The sequence below is a fragment of the Oncorhynchus nerka genome, linkage group LG7 (genome assembly GCF_034236695.1).
Source record: "Oncorhynchus nerka isolate Pitt River linkage group LG7, Oner_Uvic_2.0, whole genome shotgun sequence".
Classification (NCBI taxonomy): domain Eukaryota; kingdom Metazoa; phylum Chordata; class Actinopteri; order Salmoniformes; family Salmonidae; genus Oncorhynchus; species Oncorhynchus nerka.
Window position 1 is genome coordinate 63,136,599 of NC_088402.1, and position 23,520 is coordinate 63,160,118.

Consider the following 23,520-nt stretch of genomic DNA (forward strand, 5'->3'; position numbering starts at 1 on the left):
ACGTTGGATGCCAACCGCCGATAAACCCCACCGAAGAACAAGAACAAGGAAGAGGTGTTTCAATTGGCAAAGAGATAGGGAACGTGGCCTTAGCAAAATAGAACGTTCTTAAATGAGAAACGACCAGTCTTCATAGATCGAAAACAGTATACACGTCTCCTTTGGGTTGGACAACTTGCAAACATGGCGGATGTTGATCAAGGATCGGTCTTACCCAGCGAAACTTCACCTCTCATTCTGGATGGCCTGAATTCTACCGACTCAAATGGTACCGACGCTGTCAACGCGACTGTGGCCAAGTTTGTGGCGACACCGGAGGGAACGGCACTGGCATATGGCAGCCTTGTTTTTATGGCTCTGTTGCCCATCTTCTTCGGTGCACTGCGGTCAGTCAACTGTGGCAAAAGCAAGGTAACGTTAACATTATAGCAATATACAAGTAGCTAGCTAACTAACAGTAGCTATGTAGTTTACGCAGCTAACAGTGGGAAGCGCTAAACTGTTGGATCCTGTTGTTGGGCCATAAACAAAGGATACAACGATCCTCATTCAGCTGTCAAGTGTCTCACACACAAGTCTCATGCAGCACTAGCCAGATGTCACTCACATTACACAGTCCGTGTTTCTGTTCCATATCCAGACAAGTCTGATGTAGCTAGGCATGGCTAGCTAGCTAACATCAGTAATGAATGACTGCCAGGCCTTGACTGGGGCTGCCATGAACCATATGTTAACCCGATTTGCCTGAGCGTTTACTTGCTTAATTTACTGGTTAGATTGTTTTGTTTTTGTTGAGTGGTCAATGTTATTTTTAATCATGCCATCTAGATAGCTGGCATGATGTTGTTCATTCATTTCAGCCAGGTTGTCACTGCCAAGTCTTTAGTAGGTGATGGAGAGACGTGTGCAAGGGTTTAGGCGATTTTTAATTTGTTTTGACATGAGTGGACACGTTTAGGTAAACCCATTTCCATTGCTTCTCAGTTAATTTCTAGCCACGCCCTAGTCTATTATTTTCTCCGAAGCACTTCTGACACTTGCTCAATGTATAGTAGGAATATGCTAATCATTTTCACAACTACACGTGTCAAACAGCCATCACTATTGATCTTTTAGTCAGTGGTGGAGGGAAAGGGATGATGATGCATGACTTGGTTGTCTGTTGACATGACTGATAACAGGCTTTTTGAGTGGTGTGTAATTAAGTAACTTTTCTGGTGGTTGTGAACTAACTGGTACCCTGCTGCAGCCCTTCCTGTGTGGTTGGTTGCTGCCTCAGCTCGACTCTTCCCTGGTGCTTACTATAGATGACCTACTATATGTTTACTGCATACCCAGCTTATGACTTTCTGAACACTTATTTCATCCTTAGGTTGCTGGAGAAAATGGTTGCGATTATGAGTACAGAGTGAGTATTAGAACTGATACTCAGAACACGCACTGTCAGTCGACAGTATTTTTATTTAAACATATTTTTCCTCTCATACTGACACCTCATTGTTCGTGGCAATCTTCAAGATGCTTCATGACAGTGTATCGCTATGTGTGTATGTCTCCCATTTGTGTGTAAAATCATTTTGGTTATTAGGCACCAAGTGTCAAGGTTTGGGCCTCAGCATAGTCCTGCTTTGTGCCCAATCAATGAGGATGTGGGTCCTGTCGTGTACAGGCCAAGTCCCCTTGACCAGAATCACACTGAACAGGTTGGGTGAACTTTGAAAGGGTTCAAGGACGGTGCTATAGAAGAAACTGACACTGAAGGTGATATGTTAAAGGCCTCTATCTAGTATCAACTGGAGATGTGGTCTTTAGAATGAATCGCTCGTTCGTTGCAGACCTGTCTTGTTACTTGCTACTCATCGCACCACAATGACCCATTTTAATTATATTCCCTGTGCAGATTAGCTAATTTCATTCAGATAGGTTTATGTCTAGTGGGACACGAACATGTGACCTAACTACTTATTTTGTGAAGAACTATAATTAGTCTGTGATGAGATGAGGCACTAAAGGTTATGACTGTGATTTAGTAAGAGACAGGTTGATATTGATATGGTCTAGTGCTTGTACTTCTAGTGCTTTCTCTCTGAAGAGGAACTTTGGCCATGTGCTTTGAGAATGTTCATGCTTTTGTGTGTTTTTGAAGGTACTTAGGAAGTGTGTGTGTGTTGTATGCATTCTTGTCCACTCAACCCTTGTTTCTGTCTCTTCCCAGAACTCCTCAGACATGCCAGAGACCATCACAGGCAGAGATGCTGCACGGTTCCCCATAATCGCCAGCTGCACCCTCTTCGGCCTCTACCTCTTCTTCAAAGTGAGCATCATCACTCGCAACACTTCCAATGCTTTGTCCTGAATCGTTTGGTGCATTATTACATTTGAATAAGCTACTGCTTTCCCCTCCAACCTCCCACATATCGCTGTAGCTCTGCTTTACCCTATCTGTGTTACTCATTGCTTGCACCCCATGCTCACATCATGCATGCTGTCCTTATTGATTCACTTTTTTCAGCTCCCTGATCAAGAGCGAGAGAGGCTAGTGGTGTTATACTGTGTTAAAGGTGGAGGAGGGTGGAATTCCTAATACTAAATGAATTTGCCTCGTTTCAATCAGATTTTCTCACAAGAGTACATCAACTTGCTGCTGTCAATGTATTTCTTTGTCCTGGGGATTTTGGCACTGTCTCATACAATGAGGTGAGAGGCTTGATTTATTTCATATCACTTTATTAATTAAGATCTCCTTTCACGTTAGATGATTTGGATTATATAGCCTGTCTCAACATAATTTCTGCCTCTCTCGATTAGTCCCTTCATGAACAGGATCTTCCCTGCTAACATTCCCATCAAGCAGTACCAGCTGCTCTTCACTCAGGGCTCAGGAGAGACCAAAGAAGGTAAGGATGAAATGGAATGAAAGAGCTAGGAACAGTAATATGGTAAATACCCTGTAAAAGCACGTATGTTTTCTGAATAGCTGGATGTTTGTCAATGATGACCCTCCCTCCCACAGAAATTGTCAACTATGAGTTTGACACCAAGGACATGATCTGCCTGGTCATCAGCACTGTGGTTGGGGTCTGGTACATCCTCAAGAAGGTCAGTTGAAGTTAAACTACAGCGTGTTAAAATAGTGTCATTTTTTTGTTTGTTTTTATGGCATGGCGATTTAGTTTGGGGTGTAGAGGATGACTGCGTTGCACTGGGTTTTCACCAACAATGAATTCGTCGTGAGAAGTTCCGGCCCCATTAGTTTTAACCGAGGGCACGCAGGGAAGTGTGCAGGGGATTGTGGGAAGATGAGCGGCGAGAACCCTGCAACAGGGGCGCTAGAAAAAGTTGAGCTCTACTTTATGCAAATTTGAAGCGTTGGAGCGACGTGTTTGGTCAAAATCCAATGTTACAGTTTGTCCTCGATAAAACGTTGCAGACACCAAATGTTTCTTTCAATGCTCTCTATGGTTGGGTTCATCTCTGTCTGTCTTCTGTTTGGGTGTTGTGGATGATTTTGTTTGATAAAGTGTTCTTTGGTTCTTCCCAGCACTGGATTGCCAACAACCTCTTTGGCCTGGCTTTCGCCCTGAATGGGGTGGAGCTTCTGCACCTAAACAATGTCAGTACTGGCTGCATCCTGCTGGGGGGGCTGTTTGTGTATGATGTCTTCTGGGTAAGTCTGCCAAATAACCCCAACACTGCACTACTAGGCTACACACCAGAGGGGTATACTACACAGTGGGATCAATGAGCCAGGTAACTTGGATAAATAACCAAAAATAAGAAAGCTTAATGTAGTTTGTTTTTGGTTGTGAGTCAATTAGACCGTGCACATTTCAAGCTTATTTAGAAAAATATCTATATTTAGGCAAGTTAGCTGGCTAACTCATTGATCCTGCTTTGAAGTATACCCCTTAGGCCCTGCCAAAATGTTAAGCTTGGAGAATTGACTCACTTGAATAAACAACCGTTATCCCTGTAGGTGTTTGGCACCAATGTCATGGTTACCGTGGCCAAGTCGTTCGAGGCACCCATTAAGTGTGAGTCAAGGGACCTTTTTATTGTAAAATATCAATGCAATCAATATTTATAGACAGTATTTCATGTGTAACCTTACATTTACATAGCACCCATTAAAGAATTTTGTTAGTCTCACAGACAGTTAACTACAGTGGGGCAAAAAAGTATTTAGTCAGCCACCAATTGTGCAAGTTCTCCCACTTAAAAAGATGAGAAGCCTGTAATTTTCATCATAGGTACACTTCAACTATGACAGACAAAATCCAGAAAATTACATTGTATGATTTTTAATGAATTTATTTGCAAATTATGGTGGAAAATAAGTATTTGGTCAATAACAAAAGTTTATCTCAATACTTTGTTATATACCCTTTGTTGGCAATGACAGAGGTCAAACGTTTTCTGTAAGTCTTCACACGGTTTTCACACACTGTTGCTGGTATTTTGGCCCATTCCTCCATGCAGATCTCCTCTAGAGCAGTGATGTTTTGGGGCTGTTGCTGGGCAACATGGACTTTCAACTCCCTCAAAAGATTTTCTATGGGGTTGAGATCTGGAGAATGGCTAGGCCACTCCAGGACCTTGAAATGCTTCTTACGAAGCCACTCCTTCGTTGCCCGGGCGGTGTGTTTGGGATCATTGTCATGCTGAAAGACCCAACCACGTTTCATCTTCAATGCCCTTGCTGATGGAAGGAGGTTTTCACTCAAAATCTCACGATACATGGCCCCATTAATTCTTTCCTTTACACGGATCAGTCATCCTGGTCCCTTTGCAGAAAAACAGTCCCAAAGCATGATGTTTCCACCCCCATGCTTCACAGTAGGTATGGTGTTCTTTGGATGCAACTCAGCATTCTTTGTCCCCCAAACACGACGAGTTGAGTTTTTACCAAAAAGTTATGTTTTGGTTTCATCTGACCATATGACATTCTCCCAATCTTCTTCTGGGTCATCCAAATGCTCTCTAGCAAACTTCAGACGGGCCTGGACATGTACTGGCTTAAGCAGGGGGACACGTCTGGCACTGCAGGATTTGAGTCCCTGGCGGCGTAGTGTGTTACTGATGGTAGGCTTTGTTACTTTGGTCCCAGCTCTCTGCAGGTCATTCACTAGGTCCCCCCGTGTGGTTCTGGGATTTTTGCTCACCGTTCTTGTGGTCATTTTGACCCCACGGGGTGAGATCTTGCGTGGAGCCCCAGATCGAGGGAGATTATCAGTGGTCTTGTATGTCTTCCATTTCCTAATAATTGCTCCCACAGTTGATTTCTTCAAACCAAGCTGCTTACCTATTGCAGATTCAGTCTTCCCAGCCTGATGCAGGTCTACAATTTTGTTTCTGGTGTCCTTTGACAGCTCTTTGGTCTTGGCCATAGTGGAGTTTGGAGAGTGACTGTTTGAGGTTGTGGACAGGTGTCTTTTATACTGATAACAAGTTCAAACGGGTGCCATTAATACAGGTTACGAGTGGAGGACAGAGGAGCCTCTTAAAGAAGAAGTTACAGGTCTGTGAGAGCCAGAAATCTTGCTTGTTTGTAGGTGACCAAATACTTATTTTCCACCATCATTTTCAAATTAATTAATTAAATATCCTACAATGTGATTTTCTGGATTTTTTTTTTCCTAATTTTGTCTGTCATAGTTGAAGTGTACCTATGATGAAAATTACAGGCCTCTCTCATCTTTTTAAGTGGGAGAACTTGCACAATTGGTGGCTGACTAAATACTTTTTTGCCCCACTGTATGGCTGTCTGAAAAGCAGCATCTACCACCCCAGTCACTGTGGAGCAACTACTGTCATCGTGTGTGTGTGCTCTGCTTTTGGTCTCTGTAACTAGATCACATCTGACATATGGTGACGTAGTTATTTCTTCCTCTTTCTCCCTCTTCTCAGTGGTGTTTCCCCAGGACCTGTTCGAGAAGGGTCTAGGTGCCAATCAATTTGCCATGCTGGGTCTTGGAGATATTGTCATTCCAGGCAAGTCAACATTCCCCTCACTCAGCAGTAGCTTCTAATTTTATGTAGATATTGGCTTGTGACATCCACTTGAGGGCAATACTCCGGCATTACATCCACCTCCACTCTAACACTTCGCGCTGAAGCTTATTTTTCCTCTAAAGGTGTCCGCATGCTTCCTATCCGAAACAGTTGTGCATATATTATGACATTTTGTGACCTTATCGTCTTTGGTAAGGTTTTTTTTCGGTTGTTGCCCCGAAATTTCTAAATTAATGACACCTCAAGAAATCTCTTAGATTAGACAAACTACCTGGACTAACCTGTACTCCCACATATTGACTTGGTACCTGCCCTGTATACATTTTCTTAAGTCTTTTTCTTGAACTGCATTGTTGGTTAAGGGCTTGTAAGTAAGCATTTCACGGTAAGGTCTACACATTTGAATAGAATTTGATTTAAATTCAGACTATTTTGAGGAAGTGTATACTGGCTATAACATTTCAAAATGGACAAACAGTACTATTGCTGATTTCTTTTCATTTTTTTTTCAAGTTAAGGTCTTTTAAGGGAGTATGCGAGCACACTCCATTTCGCCTAGCCGAACTGAAGCATGCTGACACCTTACGAGCACTGGCCCCTCTGTTAATGTGAATACTGCATTTTATTTTCCCAGGTATCTTCATTGCTTTACTCCTCCGCTTTGATGTCAGGTGAGCACTAACTCTTCTCCTTCCAGATCCTCCCTCTCCCTGCCCAGTCTCCTGGTTTCCAGCTGTTTAATGTTCTCTCTGTACCCTGCCCCCTCCAGTCTGAAGAAGAACACCAGGACCTACTTCTACACCAGCTTCCTGGCCTACATCTTTGGCCTGGGTATGACCATCTGGGTCATGCACACCTTTAAACATGCCCAGGTGAGCGAGGCACAGACTCCCAGTTCACACTCGTGACATGCAGTTGAAAGCGTTACCTTTATGTCGAGACTTGGCTGCTACTGACCGGGTGACTTGTCTCACTCTCTTCCTTCCCAGCCTGCCTTGCTGTACCTGGTCCCAGCCTGTATTGGATTCCCGGTGGTTGTAGCTCTGTTGAAAGGAGAACTGACCGAGATGTTCAGGTAATAATATAATACCTTCCCTGTTTTCCAGCATGGCATTTCTTAGTCAGTTCTGAGCTCATCACCAGGGGTATTGAACATTTCTCCTGTTCCACCATGCAGCACCAGATAGTAGGCTTGGGTGGTATACCATATACCTACAATGCATTCGGAAAGTATTCAGACCACTTAACTTTTCCACATTTTGTTGCTTTACAGACTTATTCTAGAATTGATTTAATTGATTTCTTTCCTCAACAAATCTACACACAATACCCCATAATGCAAAAAAGTAATAAAATAAAAATAAGTATCCAGACCCTTTACTCAGTACTTTGTTGAAGCACCTTTGGCAGCGATTACAGACTAAAGTATTCTTGGGTATGATGCTACAAGCTTGGCACACCTGTATTTGGGGAGTTTCTTGCATTCGTCTCTGCAGATCCTCTCAAGCTCTGTCAGGTTGGATGGGGAGCGTTGCTGCATAGATATTTTCAGGTCTCTCCAGTTGTTCGATCAGGTTCAAATCCGGGCTCTGGCTGGGCCACTCAAGGACATTCAGAGACTTGTCCCAAAGCTACGCCTGTGTTGTCTTGGCTGTGTGCTTTTAGGTCATTGTCCTGTTGAAAGGTGAACCTTTGCCCCAGTCAGGTCCTGAGAGCTCCGGAGCAGGTTTCAAGGATGGAGTGCTGCAGAGATGGTTGTCTTTCTGGAAGGTTCTCCCATCTACACAGAGAAAATCTGGAGCTCTGTCAAAGTGACTACCTCCCTGACCAAGGCCCTTCTCCCTCGGTTGCTCAGTTTGGCCGGGCGGCCAGCTCTAGGAAGAGTTTAAAAAAAAAGATGGCCACGGTGTTCTTCGGGACCACCAGTGCTGCAGAAATGTTTTGGTACCCTTCCCCAGATCTGTGCCTCAACACAATCCTGTCTCCGAGCTCTACGGACAATTCCTTCGATCTCATGGCTTTGTTTTTACTCTGCAATGAACGCAAGAGAAGTGACACAATTTCACCTGGTTAATATTGCCTGCTAACCTGGATTTCTTTTAGCTAAATATGCAGGTTTAAAAATGTACTTCTATGTATTGATTTTTAAGAAAGTCATTGATGTTCATGGTTAGGTACACATTGGAGCAACGATACGCACCGCATCGATTATATGCAACGCAGGACACGCTAGATAAACTGGTAATATCATCAACAACGTGTGAACGTATGATTGATTGATTTGTTTTTTATAAGATAAGTTTAATGCTAGCTAGCAACTTACCTTGGCTTATTGCATTCGCGTAACAGGCAGGCTCCTCGTGGAGTGCAATGTAATCAGGTGGTTAGAGCGTTTGACTAGTTAACTGTAAAGGTTGCAAGATTGAATCCCCCAAGCTGACAAGGTGTAAATCTGTCGTTCTGCCCCTGAACGAGGCAGGTAACCCACCGTTCCTAGGCCGTCGTTGAAAATAAGAATGTTGTTCTTAACTGACTTGCCTAGTTAAATAAAGATTTAAATAAAGGTGTAAAAAAAAAAAATAAATCTGCCAAATCGGTGTCCAAAAATACAGATTTCTGATTGTTATGAAAACTTGAAATCGGCCATAATTAAAACAGCCATTCCGATTAATCGGTCGACCTCCAATGTGGATAGAGAGCCAGTACTGTTCTTCCTTGAGACAAACATTTGTCAAAACGCTTGTAAATGTCGTAACTCACCAAAATTACAGTCTGTAGCTCCTACCTATATATATGTATAACTTTATGATCAGGATTCCATGTCTTTGCATTTAATTTTTGTTTGGGCTTGTTAGCACATTTAGCTAGCAACCTCCATGGAAATTCGATATTACGTGTTCTAATTTTGTTAGTGTTCTGGTAATAGACGCCCAATTTATTTGTCTTTTTTTTGGGGCGCCCCCTTGTTTACTCTACCGGTAATACTGTAAATCCTAGGGTGAGAGGACTGTGACAATCTGGATACCGCTCAACCCTACCAATTATTGCTATTGGTGTCTTTAAAAAAAAACATATATATATATTTTTTTTAAGTAGTTGGTTGCCTTTCTCTTAATCTTGACATTTGTGCCTCCAAGATTATTCAGCATGGAAACTTCATTTTACTTTTATTTAAAACAAAAGTATATCTTCACTGATCATATAAACCTTTGCCACCTATTGCTCTCCCCTCCTCCAGACTGAACGATTATTGACACGAGTACAATGATATATAAATCATTCTTCCACCTAGTGCTGCTTGGAGTATTATGTGTGAATGGCTCTATCATGCACCTACTCATCCATGCATACACTTCTGGGTCAGGATCAGGCCTTGGTCTCCCTAGGCTGTATCCCAGCACGGTGACTTGGGCTGTGGAGGCTCTGACTGCTACTAGCCATAATGACAGCAGAGGTTAGACACCCAGCTGGGGAAAGCACCTGCACAGCGGCTGGCCTGGGTAGGGGAGGGAGAGGAAACATTCCCCAAACCTCTCCTGACAGAAATGTCACCTCCGTCTCGCTTGTTTATTCGCCATGGTAAAAACAAAGCCATGACCTTGGGGTGGCACAAAGTATGTGGAGAGAGGGTAAGAGACCTGGGTGTCAGATGGCTGTGCCAAGGCTTGGTGCTAACTGCTAACCTTCCTCCTGGTCATTGTACTTTGACTGGTTCCCATCTGTCACACTGCTGGCGTTTCTGACTAGACACTCATTCTTTGTTCACTTCTGTGTTCAGTCTTGCAAAGCACTTCATCTCTTCATTTTCAGCACCTTTGTAGAGCTGTGAATTCACTTTGGCATACTAGTCTTTTCTCTCTACTGTGTTTCTCTGCTGTACAACTCACTGGCCATCCTACTCCTCTTCCTCTTCTTCCTGCTCAGCTATGAGTCCTCAGAGGAGGTGTTGCCACACACACCCCGGCTCACACACTACCCCACCGTGTCAGGCTCTCCCGCCAGCCTGGCTAACTCAATGCAGAGCTCCTCCTCGCCACGTCGGCGACGCAACAACCCACCTATGTAGTGACCAGATCACCTCTCACCCGGGCAGGTACGCCCCATGTCTCCCCCACCCTGCCCTGACATGACTCTGTCATCAACCCTGGCTTGCCTGGCGTTCAGTGTCCTTCCCTCTGTTTCTCTCTCCTACTCTGACCATCAACACCAGTGCTCTGTGGATGGGCCTCTGGCACTGGCAGATGCAATCTCTCTCTCTCCTTTGAACGAAATGTCAATATCAGGCTTTTCCTGAGAAGTGACCTAGGTCCAGGGAATGGTTCAACTCAATTTAGTGAACCTGGGCCTATCTGGCCCAAACCCAACCTTTTTTTTTCTGAAGCATTGCTCATAAGTTACTTTGGCTGAGTATGATTCAGATGCCCCACTAGTCATGTCCAGTCATTCTCCAGGCCTGCAACTCACCCACATCTTTTTGTTGTGTTTGTTGGAGTCCCAGGCCTGCATTGGATTCATCACTCCCACTGGTGTATTTATTTGGTATCAACATAAAACACGTTCATGTTTATTTTCAGTAATCATACAGTTGTGTGCAGTGCATTGTGAAATCTCCAAGTTGTTAGTCATCATTTGTCTCCTTTTAATTGAAAACATTTTCTTTCTATTCTTTTCTACCACTCTGACAGGTACGAGGAAGTCTCTCCGGAAGATGCTGCAGCGAAAGAAGAGACCACAGAGGCTGAGAAAAAAGATAAATGACGACACAGTTTCCACAAGCTCGTCCATCACTGGCTGCCACCACATTTCACATCAGCCCACCTCTCTACATGTTTCCCATGTGCTGTGCTGTACTTGGAAATGGCTGATTTATTAAGTAACTGTTTTGACATTGGGATATTTTGAAGTTCAAAAGTGGTTTGTTACACACATTGTACAACAGCTTATCTGTTTCTTCCATATTTTTTTGTTGTTTTATTTGAAAGGCCAGAATTTTAAAATGGAATAAGTGTTGTTGTTTTTAGGGGAGGGGAAGGGAGGGGGGTTCTGCGATATCACAGGAAGCTGAAATTTTTATTTTTTATTTTATTGTCAGAAACATTTTTCTCTCCCAGCCTGATTTATTTGCAATGATTGTCTAGTTTGATCTCTGTACCAAGTCCGTTCTTGGTTTATGCCTTTGTCATAGAGAATGTGAAGTATAATAGGATGGTGTTAGGGACGTGGGAGATGAGTTTACCATTGTGTCATACACACTTTACATGGACGTTAACCTTTGACATGGAACTCGACCGTTGGTATCTATATGAATGGCACCTGGCTTCTCTGGTCTGGAAGTATTTGGCTTCAACAAAGACATCTAACTATGTACTACTGTACTAGTCTCAATGTATAATTGTGCCAATTTAGTCATGTGTGTAATTACATGATACCTGACATGTTAGTCAGTATAGTGGTAATAATAGCTCCGAGTTCAGATCATAGCATTAAGAAGTAACTGAACTTGGGAAATCGATCACATTTTGATATTTTTATGCACATTTGCTATGACACTACTATTTACGTGAGTCATACTCTGTCATATCAAATCAGAGAAGTCTGTTATATGGAAACTATATTTGGTATTGTAGTTAGAGGTCCCATGCAGTGACTGAAATGTACCTGCAGGTGGAGACAGTGTCAAAAGAACCATGTCTCCTCAGAGAGGAGACCAAAGGACCAAATAATTCCTCCTCTTGCTTTAGGTCGTAACTGCTTTGCTTTAATAATGTATTTTCTTTCTGGCCTTTTGCAGTTTGGCACAGTGTGTTTCAGGTTCAGAAAGACAAGGGAGAAGCTTTTTCATTTTAGGGCTTTAAGATTGAGCAGTTTTGGTAAAGATCATGTCCACATCCTGCCTGGTGAAGTTCAGTAACCCTATCATTTTAAGAAATGTACTTTTTCTCTTCTTTTTTTCTCCTATTGTACTTGTGCAAGTCAAAGTTTATGAGCCTGTGTTCAGGAGCCGATATCTATTTTGTTTGCAATAAATGTGGGCGTATATCACCGTAGGGAACCATAACCAATGTGTGGGTCTTTTTCTTTACCCTTAGTTGTACTGATGTTGACACACCCACACCTGGCTTATTATGGTTAATTAACTGGTGATTATAAATACTATAATCAGAACCTAATACGTAAGCTGTCAGTGAAACAAACCAGTTTACTGCATTCTCATCTGCAGGAGAGGCAGAGTGTAGTACACATCCGATGGAAAAAGTAAGAGGAAGGAGACTAGGATGATACGTCATACAGGTTCCGGTGTTTCTCATGGAACTCCAGCACCTGAAGCTCTGCCTGTGTCTTTGAGTCTGTTCCGTCCACGGTATACAGCTGCTGAGTGACCGGTGAAGGGCAACTGGCAGATTAACAGGGGAACAGGCCTCTCAACTGTCGTTCTGAGCTGAGAGGAACTGCCTGCAGTCTGTCCGCCAAACCTGTTAGTCTGAGAAGGACTGGAACAGACCATCAACATAAGAATGACGTTAAACAAACCACATTTGATCAAGGTGACAGTCTAGATTTCAGACATTGTGCTCCACTGAACTTGAACGTGACCTATACATATATTTGTTTTTTGTTAGCACAGGACAGTGCTGCTTGGGTGGTGAAACTGCTGCAGAACCTGTTCAAACTCCTCTCATGGCCATCCATAGTTCAGGTGAAAGCAGACAGACTGGCAGACTGATCAAGAGATATGCAGATAGACAAACAAGCTGACAGGTATCTGGTGACGTGGATAGTGAGGAGGTGTAAAGGAATGACCAGGATGTCCCTCCTACAGCAGTGTTCGAGGATAAGTGGTCTCAAGGGATTGTGTGATTGAGTGTAGATTGCAAAGATGCCACAAGGGGGTGTAGTAGTTCACTTCAACTGAACAGTGATCTCAACAAGCATTGTTGGTGAACACTGAGGAGAGTGGTTTTGGAGAGATAGTTGGGGAACACTGAGGAGAGAGGTTTGGGAGAGATAGTTGGGGAACACTGAGGAGAGAGGTTTGGGAGGATAGTTGGGGAACACTGAGGAGAGAGGTTTGGGAGAGATAGTTGGGGAACACTGAGGAGAGAGGTTTGGGAGGATAGTTGGGGAACACTGAGGAGAGAGGTTTGGGAGAGATAGTTGGGGAACACTGAGGAGAGAGGTTTGGGAGAGATAGTTGGGGAACACTGAGGAGAGGTTTGGGAGAGATAGTTGGGGAACACTGAGGAGAGAGGTTTGGGAGAGATAGTTGGGGAACACTGAGGAGAGAGGTTTGGGAGAGATAGTTGGGGAACACTGAGGAGAGGTTTGGGAGAGATAGTTGGGGAACACTGAGGAGAGGTTTGGGAGAGATAGTTGGGGAACACTGAGGAGAGGTCTGGGAGAGATAGTTGGGGAACACTGAGGAGAGGTTTGGGAGAGATAGTTGGGGAACACTGAGGAGAGAGGTTTGGGAGAGATAGTTGGGGAACACTGAGGAGAGAGGTTTGGGAGAGATAGTTGGGGAACACTGAGGAGAGGTTTGGGAGAGATAGTTGGGGAACACCGAGGAGAGGTTTGGGAGAGATAGTTGGGGAACACTGAGGAGAGAGGTTTGGGAGAGATAGTTGGGGAACACCGAGTAGAGAGGTTTGGGAGAGATAGTTGGGGAACACTGAGGAGAGAGGTTTGGGAGAGATAGTTGGGGAACACTGAGGAGAGAGGTTTGGGAGAGATAGTTGGGGAACACCGAGGAGAGGTTTGGGAGAGATAGTTGGGGAACACTGAGTAGAGAGGTTTGGGAGAGATAGTTGGGGAACACTGAGGAGAGAGGTTTGGGAGAGAAAACAGAGGAGGAAGTAGAGGAGGAAATGGCTCAGCAAGACCCTGGATTCATCCCTCTGTTTCAATGTGTTACACCCCTATCCTGGAGACCCTTTACAGTCTGTACTGTTAACAGACAGCGACATTAGGAATGTCGACGTTAGGAAATGTCGACGTTAGGAATAACCTTGTGGGTAAGATGCACAGAAAACGAATATGAAGTTGTTGTGTATGTGGTGACACTGCTGCTAGTTCTGCCTATGCTAAGGGTGGTGATGTCATTGATTGGGGGGGTGCTCTGCTGAAAGTGTATTTCTTCGCTCATACAGGAGTAATAAAGGCCTAGTGTACTAATTTGGTGATAAAAACCATTTTTTAGATCAATATTTTTTTGATTTTGATTTATCAGGGGTGCTGCACCCCCCCCCCCACACACACACACACGTCCATGGCTATGCATACGACGAATATTACTTTAAACTTGGTGACAGACTGGCTACTTGAGTGGAAACAGTCTGGCAGCCAGGTGATACTGACAGAGAGAGAGATGAAGAGTCTGAGGAAAAGACCTATTGTCTCCTCTCTCACACGTCCAGCCGTTTGCTACTAAAACATGACAACTATATCTGACATTCATCACCTCGGTGTCTGTGAGGGGGAAGTTCTTTAGGAATCACAATGACCTCTGTGGACAGACAAGACAACTGGAATTAGCATATTACCTGTAGATAGGAAATGTGGATGTATTATCATCGTCGAGCACATAATAAACACTTTATAACACAGCCTCTTTCTCCCACCTCAGGCAGGATACTGGATACTGAAGACATACAGTAGACTCTCATTGATAGAAGATGAGTTCAAATGTTTTATCACACTTGCCCATGAAAAGAAAATGGTTTTGGCCCTTCGACCAGGTTGACTTCTTTTAGACCATGTTATATAGCCAGTTAGATTAGCCTTCCTTCAGTTAATATCTGACTGGTCTGGGGGGGAGACTTCCTCTGGTGTTCATGGGTCTCTGCCCTGCTGTGTTTGCTTAGTCCCGGGATGCAACTCAGTTCCCAGCATTCACTTTGCACCAGTTCACAGTGTCATGACAACAGGCAAACCATGCCCCTTGGGCCGGTGGCGCTACGGTGAGACTGAAGCCACTACAGAGAGGTAAAGAAGAGCCAACAGGCCTGAACGTTGGGGCCAGGGGACAAAAGAACAAAAACTTACAAATACACATACACACTTAGCTAGAGAGACATGTAACACTAGCTAGCTGTGGTCTTGTGGTAGGTCCTTAGCAACAATCAGTGGTGGAAAAAGTATCCAATTGTGATACGTGAGTCAAATTAAAGATACCTTAATAGAACATTTCTCAAGTACAAGTGAAAGTCATCTAGTATAATACTACTTGAGCAAAAGTCTAAAAGTATTTTCTTTTAAATATACTTTAATTAAGTATCAAAAGTAAAAGTAAAAGTATAAATCGTTTCAAATTCCTTATATTAAGCAATCCAGACGGCACCATTTTTGGACAGCCAGGGGCACACTCCAACACTCAGACATAATTTACAAGTGAGGCATGTGTTTAGTGAGTCCACCAGATCAGAGGCAGTAGGGATGACCAGGGATGTTCTCTTGATAAGTGTGTGAGTTGGACCATTTTCCTGTCCTGCTAAGCATTCAAAATGTAACAAATACTTTTGAGTGTCAGGGAAAATTATTTTCATTAGGAATGTAGTGAAGTAAAAGTAGTCAAAAATATAAATAGTAAAGTACATATACCCCAAAAAACTACTTAAGTAGTACTTTAAAGTATTTTTTCTTAATTACTTTAGACCACTGGCAACAATGCACTATACCTGGTGTGTGTGTGTGCGTGCGTGTGGGGGACAGTTGGGGGTTCAAAGCTGGAACATCTGCAGATCTCTTTCTCTTTCTTCCTTTTTCCTTTCTTCTTGTCTTGCTGTATCTTCTCCTCTTATGAGCTCTGTAGTGGAGCTGTTTCCAGGCAGTCTTTACTGCCCCGTCCCCTCGTCCCCGTCCCCTATGCAGGTGTGCTTCTGGGGGGGCCCACTGGGAGGGAGAGGGACCATACCCTCTGGCCGTGTCATGCCCCCTGAAACAAGCCCATGTATTAGCCCCAGCTCGTCGTCAGGGTGTTGCCTAGTGACTTGGTCTCTCCCTCTTGACAACCTCATTTTTAGCTGTTCTGATCCCGCCCCCCACCGGCACCGCCCCACCCTCTACCCCTCTGCTGCTAGCTGACCACTGAGACTGGTGGAGCCACATAAGGGAGGTCTACCGCCCCCTCAAGTGTTAAAGCTATAGTCAATATGTTTGCAGCACTGGGTTGTTCTATTTTCTCAACATTTTACTTTACAGTTACTGGCTATGTTCAACATTCATCCTTTGCAGTTGTCCCGTAAGATAATCATTTGTGTTTTTAATCTCTAATTTATAGCCCCACATCTGGTACGTTCAGTAAGAAAAAAGAACAAACTCATACAATGCTTTTGAACAGTCTGTGCTCAGTTTTTACAGCTGTGGACTGGAGTGAGCCTGGTATGATAGAGGAGAAAAACACAATGTCAAATCCACCTCACTGTGATGACTTATGTATCCGAGCAGCCTGGCAATGCATAGCCACATCATCTTTAAGACCCCTGTCTCCAAAACCACTGTATTAACTTGATCAAAACCAGCTGCTACTGAAACGTGTGTGTGGCAGACTGAAGCCTTGTTTATACCTGGTGCTAGCATGCGTCATTTGTCCTGATCTTATCTGCGTTCTGATTGCACTAGGTGGCCTAGTGGTTAGAGTGTTGGACGAGTAACCAAAAGGTTGCAAGATCGACTCCCCCAGTAAAACTCTGTTGTTCTGCCCCTGAACAAGGCAGTTAACCCACTGTTCCTAGGCCGTCTTTGAAAATAAGAATTTGTTCTTAACTGGTTTGCCTAGTTACATAAAGGTACAAATAAAAATAGCCATTGCAGTAGTAAAATGTCTCTTGTCCGTCCACTGTGTCAGCATTGTGACCAGGTATCCTGGTGCCTCCTGTATGCAGGGCTATTCAACTCTTACCCTACGAGGTCCGTAGCCTGATGGTTTTCGGTTCTTCCGGATAATTAATTACACAGACCTGGTGACCCAGGTCTACACCAGTCCCTGATTAGAGAGGAACAATGGAACTGGCTTTGAGGTCCAGAGTTGAGTTTGAGAACTCCAGACAGCACCCCTTCACGTTGGTCACACGACAGTGACAGACACAGGGGCCATGTGTCAGCTGACATCCTCCCAGACCTGGCCTAATGCTGTCTCCTGCCTTAGAGCAAATCAGACCAGACCCAGGCCTGGACACTAATCTCATGTCTGTGTGATGAGTTGGTTCAGTTGGTTGTAATGGTTCACAGAGTGTTCTGCCATGCAGCCTGAAGAGGTCCAACCAGACCAGGCTGGGTTACATCATGGCTTCCTGTGGAATCTCCTCCAGCCAGGAGAGAGAGAGAGGACACGAGTTACCCTGTTAATCAGTCAACTGGGGAGAGGGAGAGGGAGGGGGAAGACGCATGGTGAAGAAAGGGAGAGGAGAATAGATAGTGGAGGGGGTATTGGGAAAGAGGAAGGGAGAGAGGGGTGAACGGAGAACCAACCATGTGAAATACTTAATTCCGAAGTTCCAACATGTCTCTTTTTCTCACGGAATCGTCAAAGAAATCTCCACAGAAACGGGAGCAGGGGCACAACAACTCCTTCTCCCCTGCATCCCCCACTGTCAAGCACACCCCCACCCCCCCTCTCTCTCTCTTTCACCCTCTTACAGGAAATCCTATGATGTAATTGGTGCACATTCACCTCTTTATGTCTTGTGACCCAATTCTGTTTACCAAAATTTGTCCTCTTAGTCAAGGGGATTAGCCAAAGAGAGCCTTTGAGAGTCCGGAGGCTTCCGTTTCATTTGACCATAGCCAAAACAGAAACTAAGGATGGAAAACAGAGAGAGAGCGAGAGAGAGGGGGGGGGGAGAGAGGGGGGAGGGAAATGGAGAGGGAGGGAGAGAGAGGGAGAGGGAGAGAGGGGGGGGGAGAGGGAGAGAGAGGGAGAGGGAGAGAGGGGGAGGGAGAGGGAGAGGGAGGGAGAGAGAGGGAGAGGGTGAGAGAGAGGGGGGGGAGGGAGAGGGAGAGAGACGTTATAAGTACGAAGAGGGGAGTAAAGTGAAAGAAGAGAAGCATAATTGAGAATGCAGAGAGGAAGCTGAATGGATAGATGTCCCACATTGTACATGGATCATAATCCATCTTTATTCTGAGCCCTCATCATAGTGTGTTCCTCTAGTGATCATTCTTACTCCTTCTCTTTATCAGTCTTGGCTCTCAGTAACACTGAACATCAGTAATGAAGAGCACTCTAATCCTTCCAACTGCCTCTACACGACCCCTAATGTCAGGGCCTAGGTCCACTCAACATCTGATTTTATGCATGTCAATAGTGAATGTGTTTCTCCTTGTTTTCTTTTCTGTTCTACATTGTATCTCATGCCTGTGGGTCTGTACTCGCGAGGAGGGTAGGGGGGCTGGGGAAAGATGCCAATTGTGTAATTGTCTCATCAAGGTGATAATCAACTGATAATCTGAGGGATTAAGACCACATTGGTCTACTCATTCCAATAATTCCCTGAGAACCACTCGGGGCACAGATATGTGATTTAGTTAGGAATCAGGCTTAGCGAGAAAGAAAAGACAGGCTGGATAAAATGATGGGAATGGCAGTGTTACCACCTGAGAAGTAGGAAAACAGTAAAGTAGTCATATACTATGGTCACAGCAGGCCACCACATTTAAGGGGCTGAAATATTAGACGGGCCATCAATTACTGGACATTTTCACGGTGCAAAGAGTAGGCTTGCCTGTCTGCACCAGTCACCGAGAATATATCCAAGGAGTTAAACCGACAGCCCTCTCTCCACATGGGTGTCCACATTGGGCTGGATTTTCCATTATTTCATTGAAAAGCTGTTGTTATTCAACAGTAAACCCCGTATACAACCTAGAGAGAGTAAACCATAAAATATTGTTTAAAATAGTGGGCTACATTTTCCGTACCAACGGTGACACAGCAGGACACAGCATGACATTGAGTGTGATGGATTGAATGGTCCTAAATGATATTATTGCAACTTTAAGTGAACAACTTATTACCTTTGTCAAGAGGCAGTAATAACCAACAAGTAATCTAGCTAACAATTCCAAAACTACTACCTTACAAGTGTAAGGGGATAAAGAGTATGTACATAAAGATATATGAATGAGTGATGGTACAGAGCGGCATAGGCAAGATACAGTAGATGGTATTGAGTACAGTATATACATATGAGATGAGTATGTAAACAAAGTGGCATAGTTAAAGTGGCTAGTGATACATGTATTACATAAGGATGCAGTAGATGATATAGAGTACAGTATATACGTATGCATATGAGATGAATAATGTAGGGTATGTAAACATTATATTAGGTAGCATTGTTTAAAGTGGCTAGTGATATATTTCATTTCATTATATCATTTCCCATCAATTCCCATTATTAAAGTGGCTGGAGTTGAGTCAGTGTGTTGGCAGCAGCCACTCAATGTTAGTGGTGGCTGTTTAACAGTCTGATGGCCTTGAGATAGAAGCTGTTTTTCAGTCTCTCGGTCCCAGCTTTGATGCACCTGTACTGACCTCGCCTTCTGGATGATAGCGGGGTGAACAGGCAGTGGCTCGGGTGGTTGTTGTCCTTGATGATCTTTATGGCCTTCCTGTGACATCGGGTGGTGTAGGTGTCCTGGAGGGCAGGTAGTTTGCCCCCGGTGATGCGTTGTGCAGACCTCACTACCCTCTGGAGAGCCTTACGGTTGTGGGCGGAGCAGTTGCCGTACCAGGCGGTGATACAGCCCGACAAGATGCTCTCGATTGTGCATCTGTAGAAGTTTGTGAGTGCTTTTGGTGACAAGCCGAATTTCTTCAGCCTCCTGAGGTTGAAGAGGCGCTGCTGCGCCTTCTTCACGATGCTGTCTGTGTGGGTGGACCAATTCAGTTTGTCTGTGATGTGTATGCCGAGGAACTTTAAAACTTACTACCCTCTCCACTACTGTTCCATCGATGTGGATAGGGGGGTGTTCCCTCTGCTGTTTCCTGAAGTCCACAATCATCTCCTTAGTTTTGTTGATGTTGAGTGTGAGGTTATTTTCCTGACAGTCGCTGAACCCATGTTGGAGTTCCGGTCGGGGCTGTCTACCTGATTTAGCAACAAGCTTTCAGGGAACGTATTTCTTTGTCCTCCTCCCTCTCATATCTCTCACTGAGACATACAGTGCCTTTACAAAGTATTCATACCCCTTGACTTTTTTCCACATTTTGTTGTGTTTACCATGGTGGTAGATCAGTGATTTTGTGATTTTGTGTCACTGATCTACACACAATTTCCCATAATGTCAAAGTGGAATGATGTTTTCAGATGTTCTTTTTTTATTTATTTTTTTACAAATGAATAAAAAATGAACATATGAAATGTCAAAAAGTATCCAACCCCTTTGTTATGACAAGCCCAAATAACTTCAGGAGTAGAAATGTGCTTAACAAGTCAATAAGTGGCATGGACTCACTCTGTGTCCCATAATGGTGTTTAACATGATTTTTGAATGACTACCCCATCTCTGTACCCCACACATAGAAGTATCTGTAGGGTCTCTCAGTCGAGCACTGAATTCCAAGCACAGATACAACAACAAAGACCAGGGAGGTTTTCCAATGCTTCGCAAAGAAGGGCACCTATTGGTACATGGGTAAAAATAAATAAAAAACAGACATGGAATATCCTTTTGAGCATGGTGAAGTTATTAATTACACTTTGGATGGTGTATCAATACACACAGTCACTACAAAGATACAGGCGTCCTTCCTAACTCAGTTGCCGGAGAGGAAGGAAACCGATCAGGGATTTCACCATGAGGCCAATATTACTTCAAAACAGTTACAGAGTTTAATGGCTGTAATAGGAGAACACTGAGGATGGATAAACAACATTGTAGTTACTCCATAATACTACCTAAATTAAAGTGTGAAAATAAGGATGCCTGTACAGAATAAAAATATTCCAAAACATGCACCCTGAATACAAAGAGAATCCTCCTGAGACCGGAATTGTTTTGGGGGGGATTTACTTTTCTTTCTTTTTTACATAACATATGTTTATGGGGTGGGAAAAAAACATGTTAAGAAATATTGTTATTTATCTTGTATTGTAAGTGCAAAACTGTCCTCTGTAGGGGTTATTAGGACAAACATCTGAAAAAAGGTAGATTACAGTCAATGGGTACAGTAGGTTAAAAACATAGTTGCAGCATTCGGGTGTCCAGGACATTTCTTTGTAAGCTCTTATTTAGCTCTTCTTTCCTGTGAACAAAAAAGATATATACAATCCTGACAACTCACTTAACATTTCCTGAGATATTATCTAACTAGAAACTATTTGAATATCAAACCCACAAAAATTATAATTATGACTTACACACACTACTTTTCAAATTCCCATAAAATGTGCTAATCTTGACAGCAGCCATGTTTTTATGAACCAGAAGGATAAAGTTGACAGGGGCACACCCCCACACGTGATGTCATTGAAAAGGCCAAAATGTCCTCTCAATAGTACAACATGACTTAATACAGATACAGACCATAAACTAGAGAGTGGCGGGGTAGCCTAGTGGTTAGAGCGTTGAGCCAATAACTGAAAGGTTGTTAGATCGAATCCATAAGCCGACATTGTAAAAAACTGTCGTTCTGCCCCTGAGCAAGGCTTTTCCTAGGCTGTCATTGTAAATAAGAATTTGTTCTTAATTGACTTGTCTAGTTAAATAAAAAGTGGACTTCAATGAATTGCTGGCTCTCAGGAGGATATTTCCAAGCATAAGGGTGGCTGCATCATGTTATGGGTATGATTGCCATTGGAAAGGACCATGGAGTTTTTTAGGATAAAAAGAACAGGAATAGAGCTAAGCACAGGCAAAGTCCTTGAATATATTTTTTTGTAAAATAATGTGCAAATATTGTACAATCCAGGTGTGCAAAGTTGGACACTTACCCAGAAAGACTCACAGCTGTAATCGCTGCCAAGGTGATTTTAACATGTATTGACTCAGGTGGTTATATATTAGTGTTTTATTTTCCATTAATAAAAAATATACATTCTAATTTTTCTTCCACTTTGACATTACAGAGTATTTTGTGCAGATCTTTGACAAAAAATACAATTAAATCCATTTTTATACCACTTTATTACACCACAAAATGTCTTTGTATCTCTCCTGCCTCTTCACACGTCACCACTAGGAGTGCAGGGACCTTGTGCTCTCTCTCTCTCTCTCTCTCTCTCTCTCTCTCTCTCTCTCTCTCTCTCCTTCTCTCATCTCTCTCTCTCTCTCTCTCTCTCTCCCCTTCTCTCATCTCTCTCTCTCTCTCTCCCTTCTCTCATCTCTCTCTCTCTCTCTCTCTCTCTCTCTCCCTTCTCTCACCTCTCTCTCTCTCTCTCCCTTCTCTCTCTCTCTCTCTCTCGCTCTCCCTTCTCTCACCTCTCTCTCTCTCTCTCTCTCTCTCCATTCTCTCACCTCTCTCTCTCTCTCTCTCTCTCTCTCTCCTTTTCTCACCTCTCTCTCTCTCTCCCTTCTCTCACCTCTCTCTCTCTCCCTTCTTTCTCTCTCTCTCTCTCTCCCTTCTCTCACCTCTCTCTCTCTCTCCCTTCTCTCACCTCTCTCTCTCTCTCTCTCTCTCTCTCTCTCCCTTCTCTCACCTCTCTCTCTCTCTCGCTGTCTCTCTTTCACACACATGGGAAAGATTATCAAAGCATTTATTTTCATTTCCACTGTTTCCCTTCTCGCTCTCTTTCACGGAAAATCAATCAGAAACTGATGCTTGCTGCTCCTCATCCTGCACCAAACCCTCACCCCTGGACCTCTCCTCCTCTCAACCTCTGCTCCCCCCACCCTCACTCTCAGCCCAGAGAGAGAGAGAGAGAGAGAGAGAGAGAGAGAAAGAAAGAAAGAAAGAAAGAAAGAAAGAAAGAAAGAAAGAAAGAAAGAAAGAAAGAGACAGGGACAGAAAGATAGAAAGAGAGAGAGAGAGCACAAGGTCGCCGCACTCCCAGTGGGCTAAACGGTGGGGGAAACCTAAGTGCAAATTACAGTCAGTTTAGCCTTTCTTAAACATTTACTCTACGACTTAGGAGAGCCCTCCCAGTGAAATAAGAGGGAGGAGAGACAGAGGGCAGCCAGCAACAGCCAGAGGCGACCCAACAAGACAACACAGAGCAGCTCCACAGGCTGTGTGTTTGGCCTGCCGGCCCAGTCGTATGACTCTGCTGCTGTACATTTTAAGGCTGCTACTGCAGTAGTTAGGCTTCTACTAGAGTGTGCTACTGTACTCTTGTGTTATTTGTCAGGACCAATTAGGCCTGTAGTGCCCAGAGAACCAGGCCCTGCTTTCATACCGGAGGGAGAAGCCAGGTCTGACAGGGTGTTAAGCCTGCGCCCCAGCTGCCCCTTCCTCCATCCGCCTCCAGCCGAGAGGCATCGGTGTGGCTCGTTCAGGGAAATCACAGTTGACAGGCCCTGGAACTCCCTACAATGGGAAAATGAGGCAATCAGTGGAGCGGTGCAGGGAGC

At 43.9% G+C, this 23,520-nt stretch overlaps 1 protein-coding gene across 2 annotated transcripts; it reads left to right on the forward strand.

Moving 5' to 3' along the window:
* The first annotated feature begins 31 nt into the window (after window positions 1-31).
* LOC115132162 (minor histocompatibility antigen H13) lies at window positions 32-12,070 on the forward strand. Of its 2 annotated transcripts, XM_029664466.2 has the most exons (13): window positions 32-411; window positions 1,373-1,408; window positions 2,216-2,314; window positions 2,615-2,697; window positions 2,809-2,897; window positions 3,014-3,099; window positions 3,542-3,667; window positions 3,977-4,034; window positions 5,908-5,991; window positions 6,647-6,683; window positions 6,782-6,884; window positions 7,002-7,087; window positions 10,698-12,070. In XM_029664466.2, the coding sequence occupies exons 1-13, from the start codon at window positions 184-186 to the stop codon at window positions 10,768-10,770; spliced, it is 1,188 nt and encodes a 395-aa protein (XP_029520326.1). In that variant the 5' UTR covers window positions 32-183; the 3' UTR covers window positions 10,771-12,070. The 2 variants fall into 2 exon arrangements, with proteins under 2 accessions (XP_029520326.1, XP_029520327.1); XM_029664467.2 differs by lacking the exon at window positions 1,373-1,408 and having other exon boundaries at window positions 33-411.
* The last annotated feature ends 11,450 nt before the right edge of the window (window positions 12,071-23,520 follow it).